A 23,706-nucleotide genomic window follows, 5' to 3' on the forward strand; every position below is an offset into this window, starting at 1 on the left:
TTGGCTTCTGTTGTGGTAAGACCCTTTGAACGACTAGCCCAAACATATCAGCCCCTAAGCAGAATTTCGTTTATTACCAAACACACCTGTAGCAATAGTAGGTAAAGGTCCAACAGAGACATTCACGGCAAACCACTCCAGAAGGAATCCTTTCCCTGTGACTGAAGAGTCGGAAGAAAACTGAAATGTCAAAGAATTTCTAGAGGAGCTAAAAGTTGTGGTCTGGGTACCACAATAAGTTCCAATTAGGCGGGAATGAACACCATGGCCATCATAAATCTGCATGTAAAAGAAAAAAAAAGAAAGAAAGAAAAACTGATAATAGAGCACTGAATTTAGGAAATTACCTCTATTTTTCTTCATAAAAAAGAAAATTGAAAGGTTGCCTTATGTTATTATAATTTCATCATAATAGGAAAAAAATAAGTAAACATTTTATGTATCAGTCCAAATAGGAAGCACCATTAAATATAAAATATGATTACAAAAATTTAAGGTGTTTTAAAATAATTTTATCTTTGCTGCAGAATTGTGTTAATACACAAGCTCTATGCGATATAGCTCGTTATTTGATTTACAGTAAAATTTGGGGTGGAAAAGTAGGAACCGAGATGGTTGCACAACAATAGATCTTACTGAATGCTTTGGGGCCTCAAAGGAAGGAATTAGAAAGAAAGGGAGAAAACAAGAAGAAAGAGGAAAGGTTTAATGAAAGTGGACAGATAACTGAAAGCAGAATTAATGACAACAAAAGAATCACAGCTTACAAGGGATCAACACATTCAAAGCACTCAATAAATTTTATTCATTTGGTTTAAAATATTAAATTATGTATACAGAGACACATTTTGATCATTACTAACACATAGCATGGAGCACATTTTTTTTTCAGCACATGTGGATGAATGTTATCCAACCACATTTCCTATCCTTTCCTTCATCTTCTAAATAATTTGGAACAAGTTCATTAAAATTGTTATAGATTTCTCTACTGAAGCTACTATATAAGCTAAGTTTTTCAGTCTACATAATAATGATTTCCACACATACTATGCATCTCTTAGGTACTGAATTCTATGTGAGACACTGTAGACCCAAGATGAATATGACAGAATCCTGCCTTTTGAGAATCTGATAAAATTGTTGAACTCATAGAAGGAGAAAGTAGAATGATGGTTGCAGGGGATGGGGAGAGAGGGAAATAAGGAGATGATGGTCAAGGTTACAAAGTTTCAGTGATGCAAGATGAATAATTCTGGAGCTCTAATGTGCAGCAATGTGACTATAGCTAATACTGTAATATGTAATACTGTCTGTATTATATACTTGAAATTTGCTAAGAGGGTAAATCGTAAATATTCTTACCACACACACAACACACACACACACACACACACAAAATTCAAATGATAACCATGCAAGGTGGCAGATATATTAATTAGCTTGATTTTGGTGATTATTTCACAATGTATACATATATTGCAACATCAAGTTGTACATCTTATATATACACACAATACTTATTTGTCAAATATACCTGAATAAGGCTAAAAAAAAAAAGAATGTGATAGTGTTTCTGAAATTGATGCAATGACCAATGTCTGGATGGCAATAACCACCACAATTATTTATTCATTTATTTTAAAATGATCCTTCAAACTTTTAACACTCTAACATAAGAATACACAAGAGAATGGGATATAAGGTAGAATAAATACTTAATAAATATTTAAGATATACACACATGCATAGACAAAGCCCAATAGGTAAATTACAATGATGCTAAAACAAACTTAGATATAGAATCCAAAGATAATAAATCTAATACCAGAATTACCTTTTCATCAGTAACCTAGACAGGGCAGTCATGATTTAGGGAAGACCATTTCGTGTGATTTACAAATGCTTGAATAGACAGTAACTTGGGTTTATTTTTGCAAATAGAAATTCGCCAAAATTTATAAACATTGATTGTAGTTAGAAACTCACCCTTAATTTGTCATAATAGCAGCCAGGTGCTGCTTCAATGTCTATCTCCAAGATTCTACCATGGATAACTTGAGATGCATTCACATTTACTATCCATTGGTAATTGGAGTTGTGGGGGTAACGTCCAGGCCATAAGGGAGAGGCAACTTTCCCATGAGTTCCCACAATATTATCATTGCCAAATACTAGGAGGAAAAACAGAGTAGTAAATCAGATGTACTTAGAACAGCTCTTTAATCAAATGAAAGAAACAAAAGGCAAGGGGTATTGAAAAGGATAGACTTTTAATTGACTGTGATTTCTATTCTGAACACTGAAAGAAATATTGCTTCCCTTTTGGTTTCTGTACTATCTATTAATTCCTTGGAGAACAGTGATTTTGTGAATGGAATTCCATCTCCTAAGAAGGTTGCATGGTGTGAAAAGAGGAGATAACTTCCCATGTGAAAAGGGGTTCCCAGCCCCCAGGGGACTTGAGGACATACGAAGGGGTATTACCAGGCTCCTTCTCTAATTTTTACCTATTTTACTTTTTTTTTTTTTAACAAAAGATTGGGACATGTTTTTAAAAATTTGATAAGGGAAATTGACATATTGGAACCACATGAAGAATAGCTAGTTATGGAAAAGTCAAGTTAGAAAATAAAAATATTTCATGTTTTATTCTTTTTTTTTCTTTTTTTTTTTTAAAGATTTTATTTATTTATTTTAGAGACAGAGCACAAGAGGGGGGAGTGGGAGAGGGAGAAGCAGACTCCCTGCTGAGCAGGGAGCCCGATGAGGGACTCAATCCCGGGACTCCAGGACCATGACCTGAGCCGAAGGCAGTTGCCTAACCAACTGAGCCACCCAGGCGCCCCTTCATGTTTTATTCTATTAGAAGAAAACCCTGTTATATCTGAGCACTTAATTTGATCCTAAAATAATACTAAATATTTTGAATTTGAAGAATATAGAGTTGATGAGAACAAATGAAATACAGTTGATATCAATATATTAAACCTGAGCTACAATGTATCAGAAGGCTCTAAAAAATATCATACAAAAAGTTTAATATAATATTAGGTAGAAACTAGAGCTTAAAGAGAATACTAGAGTCATTGAGAATGCTCTCCCTTGCTCTTAGTGGGCCATTCATATATAATTTAGTTTTTATAATAAAATTCAAGATCAAGTAATTCCACAAATACAATAAAATTAAGAGAATAGAGTTCAGGATTATTCTTAACTTTGTGTGTTATTAAGAAATTTGTTATCCTTTCTAGTTCATAGGATGTCTTCTGGAAGACATCAATAAAAAAGAAGCAACTTACTTTTAGTAAATGTGGCTTGGAAGCCTGTGCCACTGCCTGAGCCATCTGAGACAAATCTGATCCACAGGATATGCCCAACAATGGATGAGTAATTGAGGGGGAGGACATTTCCACAGTATCGCCCCACCAAGGGACCGGTGGCGTTTCCTTCACGGACCTCCACAAAATCTCTGCTACAGTCCCGGGAATCCTCCAACTGGAAAGTTCTAATTTGGAAAAAAAAAAAAAAAAAAGAGTTTAGGAAGGTTAAATTGATAGAATAAGCTTTAGGAAGGTTAAATTGATAGAATAAGCTTTGGGATTATCCTGAAACATCTGCTAGGTTAAACTGTTCTTTATAAAACTTTCTTTAGCTTTCACAACAATATCTTTGAGCCAACTCAAAATATTTCTTTCAGTCAAATTTGTTGAAATGCCTATTAAAGAACTACAAAGGCAATTAATACACTGCCTTTGAGGAGTTTTCTTTCTAGGGGGAAAGATTGGGCATTCTAGAATACAGGAAAAAATATATCTTATAAGGCATAATATCTTAAGTGCCCTCAGATCTAAAAGTATTATAAGATTTTGAGGCAGAGGTATCACATCTGATTGTAAGGCTCAGTGCTAGCTTGATGGAGAGATTTTTTTGAGATGGAAATATAAACATCAACTGGATCTAAGGCAGAAATGGTGAGCTGAAAATGCATGTCAGTAAAAGCACACACACACATACAGGTGGGGCATATTTAGAAATCTGTGGGAGGTCTAGTTTGGTTAGAACATTGGGTACCTTTAGGAAAACATGAGAAGACCTAACTGAAGCAGTATGATGGGCTAATTTTGCCAGAGCTTAAGTGCCAATCAAAGGTATCTGTACTTCATTTCTGAAAAGGCAGAATAAATATGGGATTTGTAATTATACAGGCTAGTATTTGGAAATGTGGCCTATTCAACTTGTATTATATTCTGCAGTTATGATGACACGGGGGAATGAAAGATAGTAAATAATATCTATTTCATGATTATCACTAGTAACATACAGAGTCTGGAACATGTACATGCTAAATGAATGCTTTCAGAACTTGGCCTTAGTGTTTTATAAACTTGGATATATAAATATGTAGTCAATACAACCCAATCCACACTGCCAAGACAATTCAATGGGGAAAAGAAAATCATTCTAACAGGTGGTGCTTCAGTAACTGAATAGCCTTATGGAGGGAAAAAAAAACCCTCAACCTCTGCCTCTCTCCATACATAGAAAATTATTTAATATTCCTTATAGATGTAAACATAAGATCCAGAAACATAAATCTCCTAGAAGAAAACAGAGAATGTCTTTACAACCTTGGGGAAGGCAAATAGTTCTTAGATTGAATGCAAAAGGCATTAACCATAAGATTAAAAAAATTAATAAATTCAACTTCATCAAAAATTAAAATTTCTCCTCATTAAAGACATGATTAAGAAAATGAATAGACAAGTTACAGACTGTGCAGGGGGAGAAGAAGATATAATTACAAAGCATATATCTAACGAGGCACTCATATCTGAAATATGAAAGGAAATCCTACAAATAAACTACGAAAAAACAAATAACCAAGTTAATAATGACAAAAGGTTTGAACAGACTCTTAAAAGAAGTTGAGTGAATAGCCGGTGAGAATGTCCAAAGTACTCTGTGTCATTAGGCATCAGAACAATGTAAATTAAATATCACTGTAAGTTATCATTTCATACCCATCAGAATGGCTAAAATGAAAAAGACTGACAAGATCAAATGTTAGCAAGCACGTTAGAAGTCTCATATATTTCTGTTTGAATAATTATTTGGCAGTTTCTTATGAAATGTAATACACATCCAACTAATGGCTCAGAAGTTCCTCTCCAAGATAACTACCCAAGAGAAATAAAGAAGAGGATAGTAGTGATGGTTGCACAGAACTGTAAATGTATGTAATGCCATTGAATTGTGTACATAAAAATAGGTAAAATGCTATTTTTTATGTTATATATCTTTTACCATATTAAAAAAAAACACTTGAATTTTAAGTGGTAAAATTAGATCACCACAGATCTGCTTGAGAAAATTACTCTGCAGTAACATATAATGGCAATATAATATAACAATATAGTAACTGGGGACAGCAGAAAAATATATTTTTGTTTTTAGATATGCTGAATCTAACATAATGGTGTATTACCAAAGTGGAACTATCTGTTGGAGCTAATATGTAGTTTGGACTTCAGAAGATACGCTGGGGCTATACTTGGAAATCATCTGTGTGTATATGATAAAAGCTGAAAGCATGGCTAGACTGGGGGTTTAGAAATGAACATGTGGGAGATAATTAATAGAAAGAGAATGAGAGAAGAGATGACAACAGAAGCTTAGGGGAACACCTGCATTTTGAATATATTAGGAGGAAGGGGAAACAGCAAACCCAGGAGTAAGTGTGAAAAAGAGGACTAAAAACAAGTTCAATGTCATGTCATAAAAGCCAAGAGAGAAAATGAAACAGAGGGTGATACAGAGTGATGATGAGTGTCAAATGATGCACAGATCTGAGACTAAGGACAGGCTATAGGATTTGGTTGCTAAAAATAAATTAGTAACTTTTAAAGGAGCAGTTTCTGACTATAGAATTATTTTTCAAACATACTAAGGACTAAAACAGATGATTTTTGTGACTTCCATAAGATGGTGAATTACAATAACAGCAACAACAAAGCTTTTTATAACACCCAGTAATTTGAATCTACAAATTCTCTACAATTATTCTTTTCATGTTCCCATTAACATGTCTAAAAATGTATAGATGTTGTTGGCCACAAATTAAGTCTCAGTAAATATTAAAACTATTAAAAACCATGTTCTCTGACCACTATAGAATAAAATTAGAATAGAGTAACAAAGAGATAACAAAATGTCCCATAATTTGGAAACAAAATGTCTTTCTATATAAACCATGTGTTAAATAAGAAATCATAATGGAAATTAGACTATATTTAGGACTGAATGAGAGTGAAAACATTGTGTATTAAAATTTATAGAGTAGGACGCTTGGGTGGCTCAGTCAATTAAGCGTCTGCTTTCAGCTCAGGTCCTGATCCCAGGGTCCTGGGATCGAGTCCTGCATCGGGCTCCCTGCTCAGTGGGAAGCCTGCTTCTCCCTCTGCTTCCCCTGCTTGTGGGTACGCTCTCTCTCTCTCTTTTTCTTTCTCTGATAAATAAATAAATAAATAAATAAATAAATAAATAAATAAATAAATAAAATCCTTAAAAACCGTATTAAAAAAACTTATAAAGCACAGTCAAAGCAATATTTAGAGGGAAATTAATAGCTTTAGATGTTTATAAAAGAAAAGAACAAATATTAAGAAAAACGAGCTAGGTGTCTAATCTTAAAAGTTAAAAAATCAAAGCAGAAAAAAACACAAGGGAAGTAAAGAAACAACAAAACATCTGAAATTAATGAAATAGAAATGTAGAAAGTACTAGAAAAGATAAAAATATCAAAGCTATTACTTTGACAAGACTAATAAAGTATAAACTTCTGAAAAAACTGATCAGTAATAAAAGAAAGCTTAAATGAGCAATATAACTAATAAGAAAAGGACTTAATTTCAGATACATTAAATTTTTTTAAAATTTTAACGATATCCCTTAAAAACCTTATGCCATAAATTTGAACTCTTAGTTTTCTATAAAAATATAATAATACAACTAGTTGAAGAAAAAAAATGAAAAACCTTAAGGAAAATCCATTAAATCAAGCAAAAATCAGTATTTAAAGTTGTGCACAGACAACACAAACCAAAATATGAGCCCAGATGATTTCATAGGGGAACTCTACCAAAGCTTCAATGAATCAGTAGCCCAACTTCAATCTTATGGAAACTGCAACAAAGAATAGAAAAGAGGGTGATTCTCCAGCATGTTGAGGTTAGTATAATCTTGACAGCAAAGCCAGTCAAAGGATGTCAAAGAAAGAAAAGTGTAGGTCAACCTAACTTAACAATATATATGAAAGATCCTAAATAAAATATAAGCAAAATGGATCCATAAATTTGTAAAATCTAATCAAGTTGTACTAACAAAGCTTTAAGAACAGAAGATCAATGAGAAAATTCAACACACACACGCACTTGTACACACAACTAACAGAAATAGATGCAAAATACACTGAGAGAAAATCAATGACAATGCAGAAAAAGCATTTGATAAAACTCAACACCCGCTCATCATAAATACTCCTAGAAAATTAGGAATAGAAGGAAATTTTCTTAATGGGATAAGTGCCTACAAAACACCTACAGCAAATATACTTAGAGGTAAAAATTTTAAGGCATTTCCTTTGAATCAGAAACAACACAGGGAGCCTGCTCTCATCACTTTGTTTCACACTACAATGAAGCATTTTCCAGGGAAACAAGACAAGAAAAAGAGGGAAAGGTTGTAAGAACTGGAAAAGAGGAGCTGTAAATTAATATTCAGGAGGGTTCATTCACTGATAAATATTCATTGTGCACTTTAATGTGTCAGGTTCCCTTCTAGGCACTAAAGATACAGCAGTAGAAAAGAGAAAAAAAATCTTTGTCATTCTAGAGAATACAATGGTTGCTGGATAAGATATGCAAAAACAAATAGGGTTTCCTTAAACCTGCAAACAAAAATTTAGAAACTGCAACTTAGTCAATGTTTACTCAACAATTTTTACTCTCTTCTATATTGCCCGACACTATCATGGGGGTTGGACAATGAAGAACATAGAGAATGTTCCTCCCTTCCAGGATCTTCTACTCAAGAAGGAAAGAGAGATAATAAATAAATAGACATAAAATGAGGTAGTGATCAGAGGAAAGAATAATTTAAGGAGGGTATTATTTTTTGGTAAGGTGGCCAGGTCACATCTGTAAGTTTTAAATGGATGCCATTTTCAACAGCAACAACCAAAAAAAGGTATCTAGCTATAAGACCTCTATTTAAAAAATGTGAAAGTTTAACAAAGGACATAAAAGAAGACCAAAATAAATGCAGGGATATTCCAAATTCAAGAATATGAAAAGTCAATAAAGATCCTTCTAAAAATTAATGTATAAATTCAATGTAATTCCTGTCCAACCAATAAGTATGATTTCATTTATATAAAATATAAAACAAAAAGCAATACTATGTAGTGTATATGGAGATATATAGATATAGATGCTATACATATTATACACATATAACATAGCATGTATAGTAAAATTATAAAAACATGTATGGAAGTGATACATATGCAATTCAAGATACAAGTTAACTCTGTGTTGAACAAGTAAGGGGGACTTTTGCTGCCCTGTAACATTTTATTAATTTAAAATTAATTTTTTTTAGAGATTTTATTTATTTGAGAGAGAGAGAATGAGAGAGAGAAAGCACATGAGAGGGGGAGGGTCAGAGGGAGAAGCAGACTCCCTGCCAAGCAGGGAGCCCGACGCGGGACTCGATCCAGGGACTCCAGGATCATGACCTGAGCCGAAGGCAGTAGCTTAACCAACTGAGCCACCCAGACGCCCCTAAAATTAATTTTTAAAGAAACAATAATGTAATGGTTAAAAAAAAAACCATAGAGAAAGCGTATGCAAACTATTCTTTTTTCAGAAGTAATTGGAGGGAGTTTTTGCTGAGAAGAGGCAAGACAAGATAAAAAGAAGAAAGAATGATCTAGAAAGACCACAGAGAAGAAAATGTCAGAAAGCGGGGGGAAAAGGGTCTCGAGAATAGAAAATTTACTTCTCTACTGTGTGTATTTTTCAGTCAGTGCTCAACATTGTGATTTCACATGATAAGTAAGTAGAGTGCTCTCCTGGGGCTCTGTCTCAGCTAATGAATTAGGATGACAGACCACCGGTCTGGAGGTTCTGGGCACCTCAAGCCCCTCTATGGGATGAATGTATCAGGCACACTTCCAAGCATTCACTGCCAAGCATAGGGCTGGAACAAACAAGTCATACTTGCTCTACCATTGCTTCTCGAGCCAGATACTAGCTTTGGTAGGTCTCTAGCCAAACAGTGAGTCTGTGGCACTCATGATCCCATCAAGGTGAGTTACTACAATATAGATTGTATCGATAGTCCAGACACAGCTTTAGCAGCAAGCTATGATCAGAAACTTAGTAGCAGAAGAATTCAGGAAAAATCCTCCTCAAGCTAAGCAGACTACACATTTGTCCTTACCCCCATTGTCTTCCTTGACAATTTACTCTTTATAATACAAAGTTTCTATTGACAACCACTTCTGGCAAGCAATTGTTACGAATCCATACTTAGGATGACTGCCACGTTTAGCACTTAAATTCAGTCTTGATTTCATTACCCATAACATTATCAATAAGGTGAAATATGCTGAAATTGCTTTGTTTTGGTTTGGTTTTGTTTCTCAGAAAGTAGGAAGGGAAGAGCGATCATTTGTCTCCGCCGGTGATTTACATGAAATCAAATCTAAACCTTTCTGCTCAAAAGTACAATACATGGTCCAGCAGCTTCAACACTGCCTGAGAGCTTGTTTAAATGAAGAATCAGGACCCACCAACCAATTAAATCAGAATGTAGATTTTAGCAAGATCCCACGTGATCAGTATGTACATTTAAGTTTGGTCCAATGGTCCAGAAGATTACTAAGTGAAGGTCTTTTCTGTTTGAGTACTGCACTGGTATAAACCAGTGCCAAATCATAGAAAAGACATTTTATTAAAAAACGAGAGTAGGATGATACAAGAATCAAATTAAACTTTTTAAAAAGCTTACTGTTTTCTTGGAAGTCTTTGTTTTAGGCCAGTACATTTTATAAGCAAATCTACCCTCTTTCCAAATACTTTGGCTGAGATCTCTTAGTAAAAATATGATGGGGAACAAAAATAGTACAATCACTGTTTCTCATTATCTCATTTTGATTCTTGAACCAAGATCAATCACTTTCGAAAAGCACTCTGCAAGCATAAAATATATTTTCTGTTAATTCCTTTAAATATCTATTTTACAAAAAACTCCTTTTTAGATTCTATTTCTCCCCCCCTCCTTTTTGTTACAGATTCAACCATAATTTCTCCAGTTTTTCTCCTTACTCAATTTCACCACAGTGTCCACAATCCAAACCCCGTGGTTTTGAACTTGACGTATTCCATATGCTTCTCACACAACCCAGGGGCATGCATGTTTCCAAGCACCCATCTGGATACAGTTTAGACCAGGGCAGAAATAACTCACAGGCCTTGCCATAAACCCCTTCTCATTATTCTCTACATAAAGAGAAACATCTTGCATTCTACAAAATTTATTTTAAAAATAAAACTCAGGCAAGTAACACAAAATAATCAAAATTAACTTCTTATGGACAATAAAGGAAAAAAGCTGAGTCGTTAAGATTTGTCTATATGATAATTAGGATTTAGTGTCCGTTCAACAGTAAAATGAACGAAACTAGCTTTTTGTATTTATCTCCTATCTTCTAGAAAGAGCTCAGCATCATCCATTTGGATTTAACCGTGAACTGCCACACAAGGTATTTTAGAAACGGCAGAATGAGATAATTTAACATTCACTGACCATCTGGTATGCATCAACCTTGGGCTATACATTTTACATTTGATATCCTAAACTCTAATGGTGGCCTTTACATGTATATGATTATCCCCTATAGATGGAATGAATCTCTAGGTTTTAAATAAATAGCTTCTTGGCATTAATTTATTAGTAACTCGTCAACAAATGGGATGTCTGTCTTAAACATTCCCTGTACCTGGCTCGGTTCCTGTCACTCACTGAACATCAGATTAGTCAACAATGTGAATGTGGTAGAGACTAGAAAAAGACCAAGAAAGAAGCCTTGTTACTTGGCAATTAGGAGTCCTCATAAGCCACGTGAAGTGCTTTGGACTTTATCATAAGAACAATAATCCTGTTTTATTCATCATTATGTATAAAGCATCTGGCCTGTGAGTCACGTGTGCTGACTATGTGAGCACACAATAAGGGCTTAAAAATACTTATTGGATAAAAGAAGACATATATATCAGGTGAAACATATATATATATATAGATTTCTTCCCATATAGAACTTTAGGCTTCTAGTTAAGACAAAAACGAACAGAAACTTCTTTCTCATGTGGCAGCTTAACCTCGCATTGCCTTCCAGGCACTCAGAGGGTGTCTTTGTGTTAACACAATGCCACTTGTACCATGAAGAGGCACTGTCTGATTGATGGACTGAAAGAAAGCAACTTCAGATGTTTGCACGTGGTCCACGAATGGGACTGTTCTTGCATTTTTAAAAATCCTTTCTTAAATAAATAAATAAAAATAAAATCCTTTCTTGATGCACAGAATGGCATGTCTAGGAGAAGGGGCAAGACTTTTTTGAATAAGGCCGGTGTCCTCAAAATAATCCTCTTCTCTGAAAGGTAAGTTATGTATTCTATTTCTTCAAAAACAGAATTAGAATCCAAAACTATGCCCAATAATATGTGATATGATATAATAAGTGACTTTTAATTTAAAATGGCAATTTAAATACCAAAATCATTTCACTCCATATTCGTTAAGTGACTCCTACCAGTACAGTATATCACAGGTGACCTCTCTACTGACTCATCAAAAAGGCTCATGTCACTTACCATGTGCTTTCGAAAAACACATTATTGTTGTTAATATTTATTCTAGACCCCTCTGAATGTGGCAGGATTCTACTATTGATTCCATATCCATAGTCCATATTCAAACAATCTTACCGTTCAATTAGGAACATACCAGTGATTTTACAAACCAACCATTAAGTTCCTGAAAACTTCCAAAATCATTGTTCTGGAAGTAGAACAGAAGGTAAGATGGATTGGGGTATATGGGGAAAGGAAGGCTTCATTGTGATGGGGATTTCTGCTGGAAGACAGAATGTTAGTATTTCTCTGGAAGACTCTAAATGTGTCTAGTTCAAAAAAAGATACAGTTACTGTTCTCTGAAAATAAACATTCCACAAATTAATGCAAAGAGCATAGGCATATCTTCCTCATAATATTAGGCAGGGCTCTAGAACCATTCTCAAGAGAATTTTAACGCCATTTATAACCCAAACTATGACTAAACAGAGGAAATTTGGAAACAGACTTCCTAAAGTTCCTACCAGGTTCTCTAACAGTTGCTTGGACACACATGCTGTTAGTTGTCCATTATATCAGTAATCGTGCTTCCTTCCTGCAGACTCATTCACACTGAAACAATACACCATAAAAAAAAAAAAAAAAGGATTTACATAAAAGACAGCTGGAGCCGGTTGCCAGGGGAACTGACAATGTTCCAGACACATTCCACATTAGAGGGATAAACTTCCGGGTAGCCGGGGCTGTTGAAGATGCCTTCAGCCATGTGGAAGGTTCCACCACAAGCTGGAAGAAAAGAGAAACAAAGTGAGTGCCAGAGCAAAGACCGAATGCAAGATACAGTAAGATGAAGGAGAAAGAACACGGGAGGAGCTGTTAGCAGCAGCAAAGGATATCCTATTTCCTTTTCCAATTAAAAAAAAAATCCATGTCATATATCATCAGGAAAAGATTGTGAAGACTGAAAACTGTAAGCCACAGGATATGGTAGGTCAGAAGGAATCTCTGTAGTTTCTCTTCTAAAAGCCTTTTCTTGCTGTGAACTATAACTTTATGTAATAAAAGACATATTTTAATCCCACAACCCCTCAGTATTTCTGCCCAGGATGATTTTCGATGCTGGCCTCGAACAGAAGGCAGTATTCCAGCTTTCCCCTCTCCAGAGAACACAGAAATGCAGACACAGATCTTCCAGGTGTCCTGTGCTTTTAACTGCTAATAACGAGGAAGCCGGCAGCTGACCAAAAGCACAGCCCCGGCTGGCAGAGCCAGCACTGGGTGGCTCCTCTCTCGCCTCCTGCCTACATGCCACCATCCATCCTGCCATGGGTGACAACACCCAGACCTGCCTGAGCCCAGCGGGGAGGCCAGGGAGATGGGAGAACAGTGCTGTCCATTCATAAGAGATGCCAATGGACACTGTCGGTCAGGGGCTGCCTTAACAGACGCGTCATGAAGGGAGACCACTGATCGTTCCAAGATCATCCCAACCCATTCTCCCTCCTTCCAGAGCTCACTATTGGCAGCATGAGGCAGAAGAGCCAAGGTATGGAAATATCCCAAGCGTCCGTCAGTAGATGAAGGGACAAGGAAGATGCGGTACAGAGTTTACTACTGCTAGAATTTATAACAAGTAGGTGAATCTAAATCGGAAGACAGTAAGGTTAGTCAGAGAGGTGATCTCAGGAAACTACCTTCCAATTCTGAAGGTGTAACAGTCCCAAATAACAAACCAAGGATGTCTACCACGTTTCCCTTAACCCGGTAGCGCCACTGGCTACCTTATCTTACCGGATGATGATGCTGCATATGTGGCATGGAAACCTTCGGAATTCGCTCGAGAATCAGAGACGAACCTCAGCGTCAGAGCATGGCTGAAGGAAGTGATGGGATGGGGCATGGAGGTGCCACAGTAGCGGCCTAAATGACATCAGGACAAGGACAGTGAACGACACGTAGCACAGGCTGCGGTTTCTAGTAACCACGAGAGACCAAAGCTAAGAAGAAGAAAGCACTACTCGGAGAATTTAAAACAGGGTTGGTGTTTGAGACAATGCCTGAGAATTAAATACAAACTATGAATACAAGTATAGGAGAGACGATTTATAAACATGTTGAAGAGCATCAGAGGGAGGTAAGAAACGTGTAGATACCTGGCTCCAAATGTAACTAGTGTTAAAATCTCCAGCACAGGAGGGTCCCGCACAAAGAAATGCGCTAACGCTTAAAAGCAATGTATTATAGCTTAAAAAAAAAAAAAAAAAAAAGTGTGGATGCTGGAGCCAGAATACATGGGTTCAACTCCTAGCTCGGCCATTTGCTAGCTGCACGACCTGAAACAAGTCGCCTGAGTTCTCTGCGCCTCAGTTTCCCCACTTGAGAAAAGAGACTATCAATAATAATGAAACCTCTATCATAAGGGCATGAGGATTAATGGGGTTACTATTTATAAAGTTCTTAGACTAGTACCCGGAACAAGTTAAGTGCTAAGTAAGTGTCTGTTAAATAATATACCCTCATCCTTGGTCAAGTGCTCACAGATAAATATGCCAAGTCATACAACCAGGAGTGCATACAGCAGAAAGTATTCAAGTGCCCACTATTGTCTCAGGCACTGTTCTGGCCACTGGGAATAAAGCAGTGAGCAAAACAAAGTCCCTCCTCTGATGGAGTTTGTGCAGGATAAGAAACTTGTATGACGAAGTTTGAATATGAGTCACTCATGAGAAAGTTTAAATAACCTGAGGGCATTTTACTTGAAGATATTTCAGAAACTAGATAGCGGCAATCTTTAATTTTACGGGGATGCCTTACAATCAGAATTCCAGTGTGTGGGTTGCTTTATTTTTTGCTTTTATTTATTTATTGTTTCATTCATTCATTCATTCATTCATTCCTCTGTTGCTTCTACTGAGGACAAAACCAGAAGAAACACTCGATCTGAATAGAAGAACTGGTCATATATTAACAAGAAATTTCTCACAGAATGCTATCGTATGCCAGTGACTACATTTCACTGCTATCTGAAGGAGCTGCAACTTTCAAATTAAAAGGCAAATACATAAACCATTCATGTCCTTGAATATGAACAAGCTGTGTTTCTTGAACCCCACATTAAATCCTGCTTTCCTACCCTCTAATTATTTTTACTTGGCTTATGCTGCCCTTGGTACCCACTGTAAATGTTCTAACCTGGAATGACAGCATATGCATATGTCAATCTATAAATAAAACCCAGCCAGGGCCACGGAGAAGGGGTGAGAGCTGCCATACCTCGGAGGGGCGCATCATCATAATCACCATCCAAAATTTCTATAAAGTCTTGTGTACACGTTGTGCTGCTTTCGAGTCCAAAGTGGTCAAAGGAGAGGGTAATGTGGTTGACTGTAGGAAAAGGAGAGGAGACTAGTATAAAGTCCTGGCAAAAAAAAAAAACATTCAGGGAGAGAGATTTTACCTCTGATCATTTACTATGCTGGTTCTCCAGCAGGGAAGCATCGCTTTTGGTTCCTCTGAAGAATGACAGAATCAATGTTTTTTGAAAAATGCCTGTAGAGTTTGAAATGCTGATAGTGGTAAATAAGAGGGCCCTTGGGTATGTTCCTTCCATGGAGACCACAGGGAGTGTCTTGTTGGAATATATGGTCTTTACACCTTTTATATCAGCCATTGCTGGGTTCCTCTCTGAAGCACTTTTCTCAATAGATTAGTTTGCTGATTTGTAAATGAGACACTCTTAGCTCACTGGCATGCAGAGCCTCGCTCTCTTCGCTCTCTGGTTCACTTGAAGGCCAGAGCTAGGGCCCTAGAGGTTTGTAGTCATTTATAAAGAAAGTTTTGAATTCCTTGCAGAATGGCAAGTGCCTGGGTGCATTTTCTTTTGCTGTTCTTCCAAGGTCCCTAATCTTCAGAATAGGATCTTTTCCTACTAATGTCTTTGAACCAGTGAGATCTTTCATCTAAATGCTTTACAACTCATTAGAAATTATCCTTACATGCAAAACTGCTCGGCTCAAGGCAGGGGGCTTCTTTATGGAAGGCTTAGTTTCTGGCTTGCTGGCAACTTTCTTTGGCTAAGGATTACTTCACCATCCCCCAGATCATATGCATGTCAATAAAGACATTCTTTTGTTAACTCTTAACATCCCTAGGAGAAGTGGTAGAGAATATTTCACTCAAATTCTTCATTTTTTAGATTAGCTAAATGGGGCTTCATTAGCTTAAGTGATTCGCTTATTGTCACAAAGGTCATTGTAATTATAAAGAACTTAATGCCTTTCCTACATTATGTCTGAAGTCATAAATTTTTCCTGAAAAACTGAAGGAAAGGCAGGACTCATCTGAAACAGGATACATATGGCTCCAGGGTCACCCTCTTTGCAAGGTATTTTGCTCTGAGTCCTTAGGAGGTCTCCTCATTTTCTCTGTCTCTCAAGTATGGACAGTAATACTTACCACCAGGTTGTTACCAGGTCAAAAAAGATTCTATAATTTTTTTAAATTATTATGTTATGTTAATCACCATACATTAGATCATTAGTTTTTGATGTAGTGTTCCATGATTCATTGTTTGCATATAACACCCAGTGCTCCATGCAGAACCTGCCGTCCTTAATACCCATCACCAGGCTGACCCATCCTCCCACCCCCCTCCGGAGATTCTATAATTTTTAAAAGAAAATAATGTAAGCACTTTTAAAATGTTTCTTCCAGGCTTGTCCTAGAATTTTTTTTAATACGGGCATTGCACCAGAGACCAGGTTTTACAATTAGCTTCCACTTTGACCAAAGATCAATATGCTCATGGCATTGCACTCCCAAACTATGAGTTATTAATTTTTCAGTCTATGATTCTTAGTATTCATTTGGTCATTTAGCAACTGTCCTGAGTGTCCACCACACTCAAGTCACAGGTACTGTTTATCAATTATTTTTGCTCACTCCCAATTTCACATGCCTGTCAATACAGCAAGGTTGTAGGGGGGTGTTTTCCCCCCTTCGTTAGGCCTTGAACCTTAATTTTTTTTTAATTAAGAATAAACAGTAAAAATTACTTTTCTACCAGATTAGGAAATGCTTATTCTCATGCACATCAGGAATGGGAACTTCCATGAAAAGAAGAGGAAGCCCATCAATTGTTAGCACCAAAGAGATAAGAACATGAGTCACAGACGGACTTTCCCACAGACACCATCCATCCCGGATTCCTTTTCTTTTTTCTTTTTGTTACTTACACGGAGGTTGAGCTTGAATTATCCAGCTGCAGTTCTGATTGTTTGGATACTTGGCAGGGAACAATGGAGAGGATATAGTATCAAATGAGTCGGTGAGGATGTAGCTTCCACAGGCTGAGAAACGCACAAACACACACACACACACACACACGTCAGGTACTTTTGATATCTACAGACTGTACAAAACAATGATTTGATGAGTAAAAACATAAATGATTTTCTCCTATTTCTGAAATGCATGCCAAGGAAGTACTCTGCCAAGGAAGCTGCACATAAACCATGAGAAAGTAGAAATGCACTGTATGTTTATAACAATATTCTTCAATTGCAGGAAGTGGGGAGTGGCAAAGAACAACAGATTAAATGGCTATGAATTGCCTGAATCATTCAAACAAGACTCTGTTATTGATTCACTTACTCTACCCACTCATAAATTATAGGGATAACCTCTTTATGAGCAACTTCTTTTTTTTTTAGGAAAACAGTCAATTGAACAAGACTGCATAAGGATGGCTATGTATTATCAGAGAAGTACAAAGCTTTGCAGCAGCACAGAAAAGAGAGTCTGTGGCCGGCTGGAGAGAATAAGGGCTGTCTCACAGATGGGATGGTAGCTGAAGGAGGAACCAGGGCTGGGGAAGAGTAATCCAGAGAGCTGGTGGCCTGGGATGAGACACAGAGGAGGGTCAGGCCTGCGACTACACAGACTTGACTGAAGTGTGGCTCTCTTGAGGGCTGCTGGAAGTGATACTGGAAAAAAGACTGGGGCAGGTTCCAGGGCCCTTAGGTAACATCTGAAGGAAATGGGGCTCCATTCCCTAGGCAGTACGGAGCCAGGACAGATCAATGGAGCGCTCAAGGGCATGACCACAGTGTAGCTTTTGTGAGCTAACTTTGGAGGAAGATGGGGAAAGGGTGGGTGAGTTGGAGGAGGCTTTATAATAATCCAGTGGAGACCTACTGAGGACATTGTTTACTCTGAAGCAAATCATAAGTAATTAATTAAATGAAAAATGAAATTTGTTCAGAAACTATTCATTTCTTCAGGGAGTGATTGATTTATGCATTCTGTCTTGTTCCAAAGTCTACAATGCATCTTTGGGACACCTCGATCCAGAAACCATCCCTAGGCAGGGCTCTTTACTATAGGATACAAACAAGCCCTAAATAGACTAAGTGACTAAATGGCCCACACTTATTTGAAATGACAAGGACCAGCCGAGTAAAGCTCAGAGGCACATTGAAGCTGACCAAAAACTCCTCCCGCTCCAGGTTCCATCTCTGAGAGTGGGATAAAGGGTTCATCTCTAAGAATAGCCAGATGAAAGGCAATGGGTGAAAAGGTGGAGTAGGATGAACTGAGAAGTGGTGATTTAATAATGAAAACAATGGAAAACAACACTGATTCCTCAGGTGGACAAGGGCAGGACTCAGAAATGAGGGCACCATGGACCTCAAGGGATACAATATGACTCTACATTACAAGCAAGTCTTGTCATTTATGGAGTATCTCCTCCCAGCATAAAATCTTGGATAAATGCTAGATAGTTTATCTACTAATGAATGAATTTGGATACTTTTTTTACAGTGACTCTCGTATTAAAAATACTTTGAAGCATTATTCTGAAAGCTTGCTTGAGAGATACACAGATCCAAAGGAAGTTAGCTATCATCTGTTAGCCCCGAGTAAGTGTAAAGGATGAACAGCTGGATAGTTCCTTTGTTCTATTTAAATTGTCACCTGTCAAGTAGAAAGTGGGGACCAGTTTCTGAGGCCTAGCCTCATGTCACTGTAGCACTAAAAAGGACCTCCAGAGCAGATGGCCAGTGCCTCAAGGAGACACACAGATACACGAGGCACCTGCCTTGCCTGAAGTGAGCTCGGAAGCCCCTGCTCTGTCTGGAAGGGCCGGATTGAAATCGCAGAAAGAGGCTGTTTCCCGAAGAGGTGATGGGGTTAGCCAGCAGCTGTCTTCCACACACACGGGCAAGGCGAGTAGTTGTGGCGCTTAAACCATCGTATGCCTACAAAGAAAGACAACAGGGAAAATAGTGATTCAGAGAACTTCGGATTTACATCTAGTAGGCCCATATTCCATGGGCTATCGACACATGGGCTAGTGGAAAACAACACATTCACTAGATCTTTAGGTCACCATTACATCCCTGGATATTTTTATTTATTTATTTACTTACTTACTTATTTATTTAAGATTTTATTTATGTATTTTTTGAGAGAGAGAGCGTGCGTGCGCATACACATGCGCATGTGCACATGAGCAGGGAGGTGGGGCAGAGGGAGAGAATCTTCAAGCAGACTCCTCACTGAGCACAGAGCCCGACTTAGGGCTCAATCTCACCACCCTGAGATCACCCCCTGAGCCAAAGCCAAGAGTCGGACGCTTAACTGACTGAGCCACCCCGGCGCAACATCCTGGATATTTTTATAAATGCCCTCACTTTCACAGCCCTCCTTTCTCCCCTGACCCCACTGCCTCATATCAAGGGCCATTCCCCACAACATGAAATGTTTGATGCAAGAATGAATATAGGAACCAATAGATGAGAAATAAGGAGGAGTAACCATTTGTTTTCAGAAACCCAACATTTGCTGGAACTTATTGCTTTTCATAGGGTAGAAGGAATGGCAGAATTCTTTCAAATGATAGAGTGATGTGAGCCTAACTTAGAAAATTATCTAATTAATAAAAAAAAAGTATTAGGCTCTATGTCTGCCCAGTGCAATGTTGGGACTTAAGCTGACCCTCCATAGGTACTAATGGAATAGAGTTGACATTACATGTACCCAAATCACTGTACTGGTTTGTGAAATTGAAGCTTGATTTCCTCAGAGCTCAGTGGTCTGCTGTGAAGTTTTTGACACTCTTATGTGTAAATGGGGGGAGTGAGTTCCTTTTCTTTGGACCATAACAATAATGTCAACCATTCATTAAGTGCTTACTACCTGCCGGAAACTGATTCAGCCCTTCATATACACTATCCCATTTTCTTCTCCCCAAATGCCTTCCATTTTTAAGAAGACAATTGCTACATATAAAGAGCAAATTACGTGGCCGACTTACACAATTCTTAAGAGGGAGGAGGTCATGTTGAATCAGACAGTTAGATCCTAAAGTCCAGAACTGAAACTCTCATATCGTCTAATGCAAGGTATCAATTAAGCAAGATAGATGCATCAACTGGTAACCAGCAGAGTGGGATTAAAATACAAAGTTAGAATATGGCTGTTTCACTCAAGATAAATTGTCATTTATATTTCATAAGAAAGTCTTGGGATAAAACAGAAAGTTCAGGGATTTGATACAAGGAAGTCTCACACAAATTACTTTAAAATATCTAGGGATGATTAAAATCAGTGTTCTCTTTAGCACATAAGTATGATTGGGAGGCAATGCTCAGTGTAGCTCATGTAAGCACATCAATAAGAACGAAACATCAATAAGATGTTTAACTGTCTACTGAGGAACTAAAACTTTCACAATAATGAATTTTAAATAAATGTGGTTCTGAAACATCACCTCTCTTTTTTCTTTTTCTTTGTTTTATTTTATGTTCAAACTTTAAACCGATAAATAAAACTTTAAAATTGATTTTTATTCAAATTCAAAAACTGATTCAAAACTCTGGGGCACCTAGGTGGCTCAGCGGGTTAAGTGTCTGACTTTTGATCTCAGCTCAGGTCTTGACCTCAGGGTTGTGAGTCCAAGCCCCACACTGGTGGCTGGGTGTGGAGCCTACTTAAAAAAAAATTGATTTAAAACTCAATTACATTTTCATAACCAAGTCAAATTACAGTTTCCAATCTGGTATGACTACTTCTTTTGAACATGTTGAACACCATCAATAGTATCAAAACAACATATAAGTCATCCTTACAAAACCTCTCACTACATTTATACTTTAACCTACTTCAAATGTTAACATTTGGTTTAATACAAGAATTTATTATTTCTATACTTGGCTTTATACTTTCCTAAGGTTATACAGATATAACATCCTAAGATTTCAGTAATGTTATATTAATACTGTCTTGCTTTAAAGAATACCTTCTAGAATGTCTTAGAAGTCTGGAGAATATACCAATTCACTCTTGGTCAGGACTACCTGCATAAATCTTTTTGCTTCTCTCTAGTAATTTGTTTAGCACAGCATGTCTTATACTTTAGTGGAATACTGGGGTTCTGTGAGGTTTATAGACTCCCCCACCAAAAAAAAAAAAACAAAACACCGCCAACAGAAACAACACACACTCTGAAGATTTTTACAAGTCCATATACTCACAAAAGCAAGACTCTTCTAGTCTCCTTTCTTTCTCCCCAAATTCAGAGGCCTAGTGAGTAAGTAGGTATCGTTCCTCCCTTTTTTAAATGGCTGTAATCCTCTTAAGGCAAAACAGGTAAAAATGTAAGGCTAGAAGGTTCAGAGAGTCCATATGAATGAGCCATTTCCCTGGGGATTACATCTTCCAGGGGGTCTCTGTGTTTCCCAACTTCCCCGCCACCCCCCCAACCCCAACCTTGGAATCAAAGGGCCTTGGCTTCACTTCATATGCCTGGGGCTTTGCTTTGCAGGAAACGGATCTGAAGCAGAAGGTTTCCAAATGTCCCTGAATCAAATTATATACCAGTGACACCCTACATTTGATTAGCATGTTGTAATTTTATAAGCACCATCACAAACATCCTAATCTCGTCCTCAACACCATGTGATTTTTTTTAATGAAGAAAGTGAGACTTAACAAGTATGCTAGCTATTAAAGTGTTGCCTCATCCGATATAAGCTAGTAACTCATCCAAGATCATACAGATAGTGAGGAGTAGAGTCAGGAACTTATTTCTTCTCTCCCCAGATTCTATGTTATATTGAATCACTTCTCTTTAAAATGCTCACGATAGTTATTAAGTTACATATACCAAATCATCACTTTATGAAAGTGTTAAGACCTCAGATTTTCAAAGAAACAATTGATTTTTTGAAAAGTTTAGAATAGCAATTCTTTTATTTGAGACTATTCCTAACACTTGTAATATCAAATAAATTTAAGTTTTAATTAATAAAATTATAAGAAAAAACTGCAAGGGGGGCGCCTGGGTGGCTCAGTTGGTTAAGCGACTGCCTTCGGCTCAGGTCATGATCCTGGAGTCCCGGGATCAAGTCCCGCGTCGGGCTTCCTGCTCGGCAGGGAGTCTGCTTCTCCCTCTGACCCTCCCCTCTCTCATGTGCTCTCTCTCATTCTCTCTCTCTCAAATAAATAAATAAAATCTTTAAAAAAAAAAGAAAAAACTGCAAGGGAAAAAATATGAGAAATCTTGCTCCCATATATTTAAAATTCTAAAGTCATGAAAATTATCAATATGCAATTATTCCCATTTAGTTCCCAAGGCAGAACTTGCAAATTATATTACTATTGGCTACACATATAACATAGTCACATAATTTATAGATATATAATTCTTATTGAAGTCTACTGCCAAAAGTTTTCTAGGCCTAAGAATTGGTTTTCTGATCTGTTGTTCCAGTGATAAAAGTCAAAGAAATACACAAAAACAAAACCCAAAAACCTGTACATTTCTATTAACTCTTCTCTAGATGACAACAGTAAAATTTTGAAGTTGAATCCACAAAAGGAAAAGTGGCCACCATCCCTGAAAGTTCCAACTACAGGGGCTCTAAAAACAAAGGCATATCTGGTTAAGTGGTAATTCCTACAAGAAGTTAATCAGTGTCTTTACAAAGTATTCAGAGTTTTGTCAAATTTCCAGATGCCAACACATACATTCAAAATACCTAAACTTGGGGCACCTGGGTGGCATGGTCAGTTAAGTGACCAACTCTTGGTTTTGGCTCAGTCTTGATCTCAGGGTCATTATAAGAACTGTGTTGGGCTCTGTGCTCAGTGGGGAGTCTGCCTGAATATTCTCTCCCTCTGCCCACGCCCCTCTTCCCTCTCTCTAAAATAAATAAATAAATCTTTTTAAAAAAGATACCTAAACATATTTATCACATGAGAATAGGAGACTTGTTAAAAGAGTAGAATCTGGCACATAACAGAAAATAAATGTTTGATGTACGGATGAGTCAATGAGTTCCATATATAAGAGTATATGGGTCTCTAAGAACTGAGGACTAAGAATGAGGGAAAGCCCAGAGTTAAGAACTAACTCTCCTCTCTCTCATGGATCGGAATGTAGAAATGCATAGCAGGCATGACAGTGGGTAAAAGAGGCTATTCACAGTGGGAAAGAGGTCAACCGGGGCTGCTTTCTGGGCAGGCTTTTTACATTCTGGGCCCCAATGGCAGTGGAGTAGGGTCTGATCACAGGGCACAGGCCACACCACACACACACAGCTCCTGGTGCCCTTCTTACTGGCTGTGCCAACCTGTTGCCAACACAGCCAGAGAACACAGAAGACAGAAGGTGAGCCGAGGACATCAGACCTGTCCCCAAAGCCCAGAGTATTCAGGACACAGGACATTATGGCGCTATGGGAACCCTCCATACTCTAAGCTCTACCCAGAAGTTAGAACTGA

The 23,706-nt window shown here is 37.5% G+C and overlaps 1 protein-coding gene across 1 annotated transcript in view; it reads right to left on the reverse strand.

Annotated features, from left to right (window-relative positions):
- Positions 1-23,706, reverse strand: part of CUBN (cubilin) — a 264,084-nt gene that overhangs the window by 103,826 nt on the left and 136,552 nt on the right. Inside the window, exons 30-37 of the mRNA XM_081818905.1 lie at positions 19,019-19,178; positions 17,154-17,267; positions 15,193-15,303; positions 13,711-13,839; positions 12,573-12,705; positions 3,303-3,508; positions 1,990-2,174; positions 87-279 (exon numbers count right to left, since the gene is read on the reverse strand). Of these exons, the coding sequence (XP_081675031.1) occupies positions 87-279; positions 1,990-2,174; positions 3,303-3,508; positions 12,573-12,705; positions 13,711-13,839; positions 15,193-15,303; positions 17,154-17,267; positions 19,019-19,178 (1,231 nt within the window). The remainder of the gene's footprint in view (positions 1-86; positions 280-1,989; positions 2,175-3,302; positions 3,509-12,572; positions 12,706-13,710; positions 13,840-15,192; positions 15,304-17,153; positions 17,268-19,018; positions 19,179-23,706) is intronic.

The sequence above is a fragment of the Leptonychotes weddellii genome, chromosome 5 (genome assembly GCF_054177405.1).
Source record: "Leptonychotes weddellii isolate Sample4059 chromosome 5, ASM5417740v2, whole genome shotgun sequence".
In the NCBI taxonomy this organism is placed as follows: Eukaryota; Metazoa; Chordata; class Mammalia; order Carnivora; family Phocidae; genus Leptonychotes; species Leptonychotes weddellii.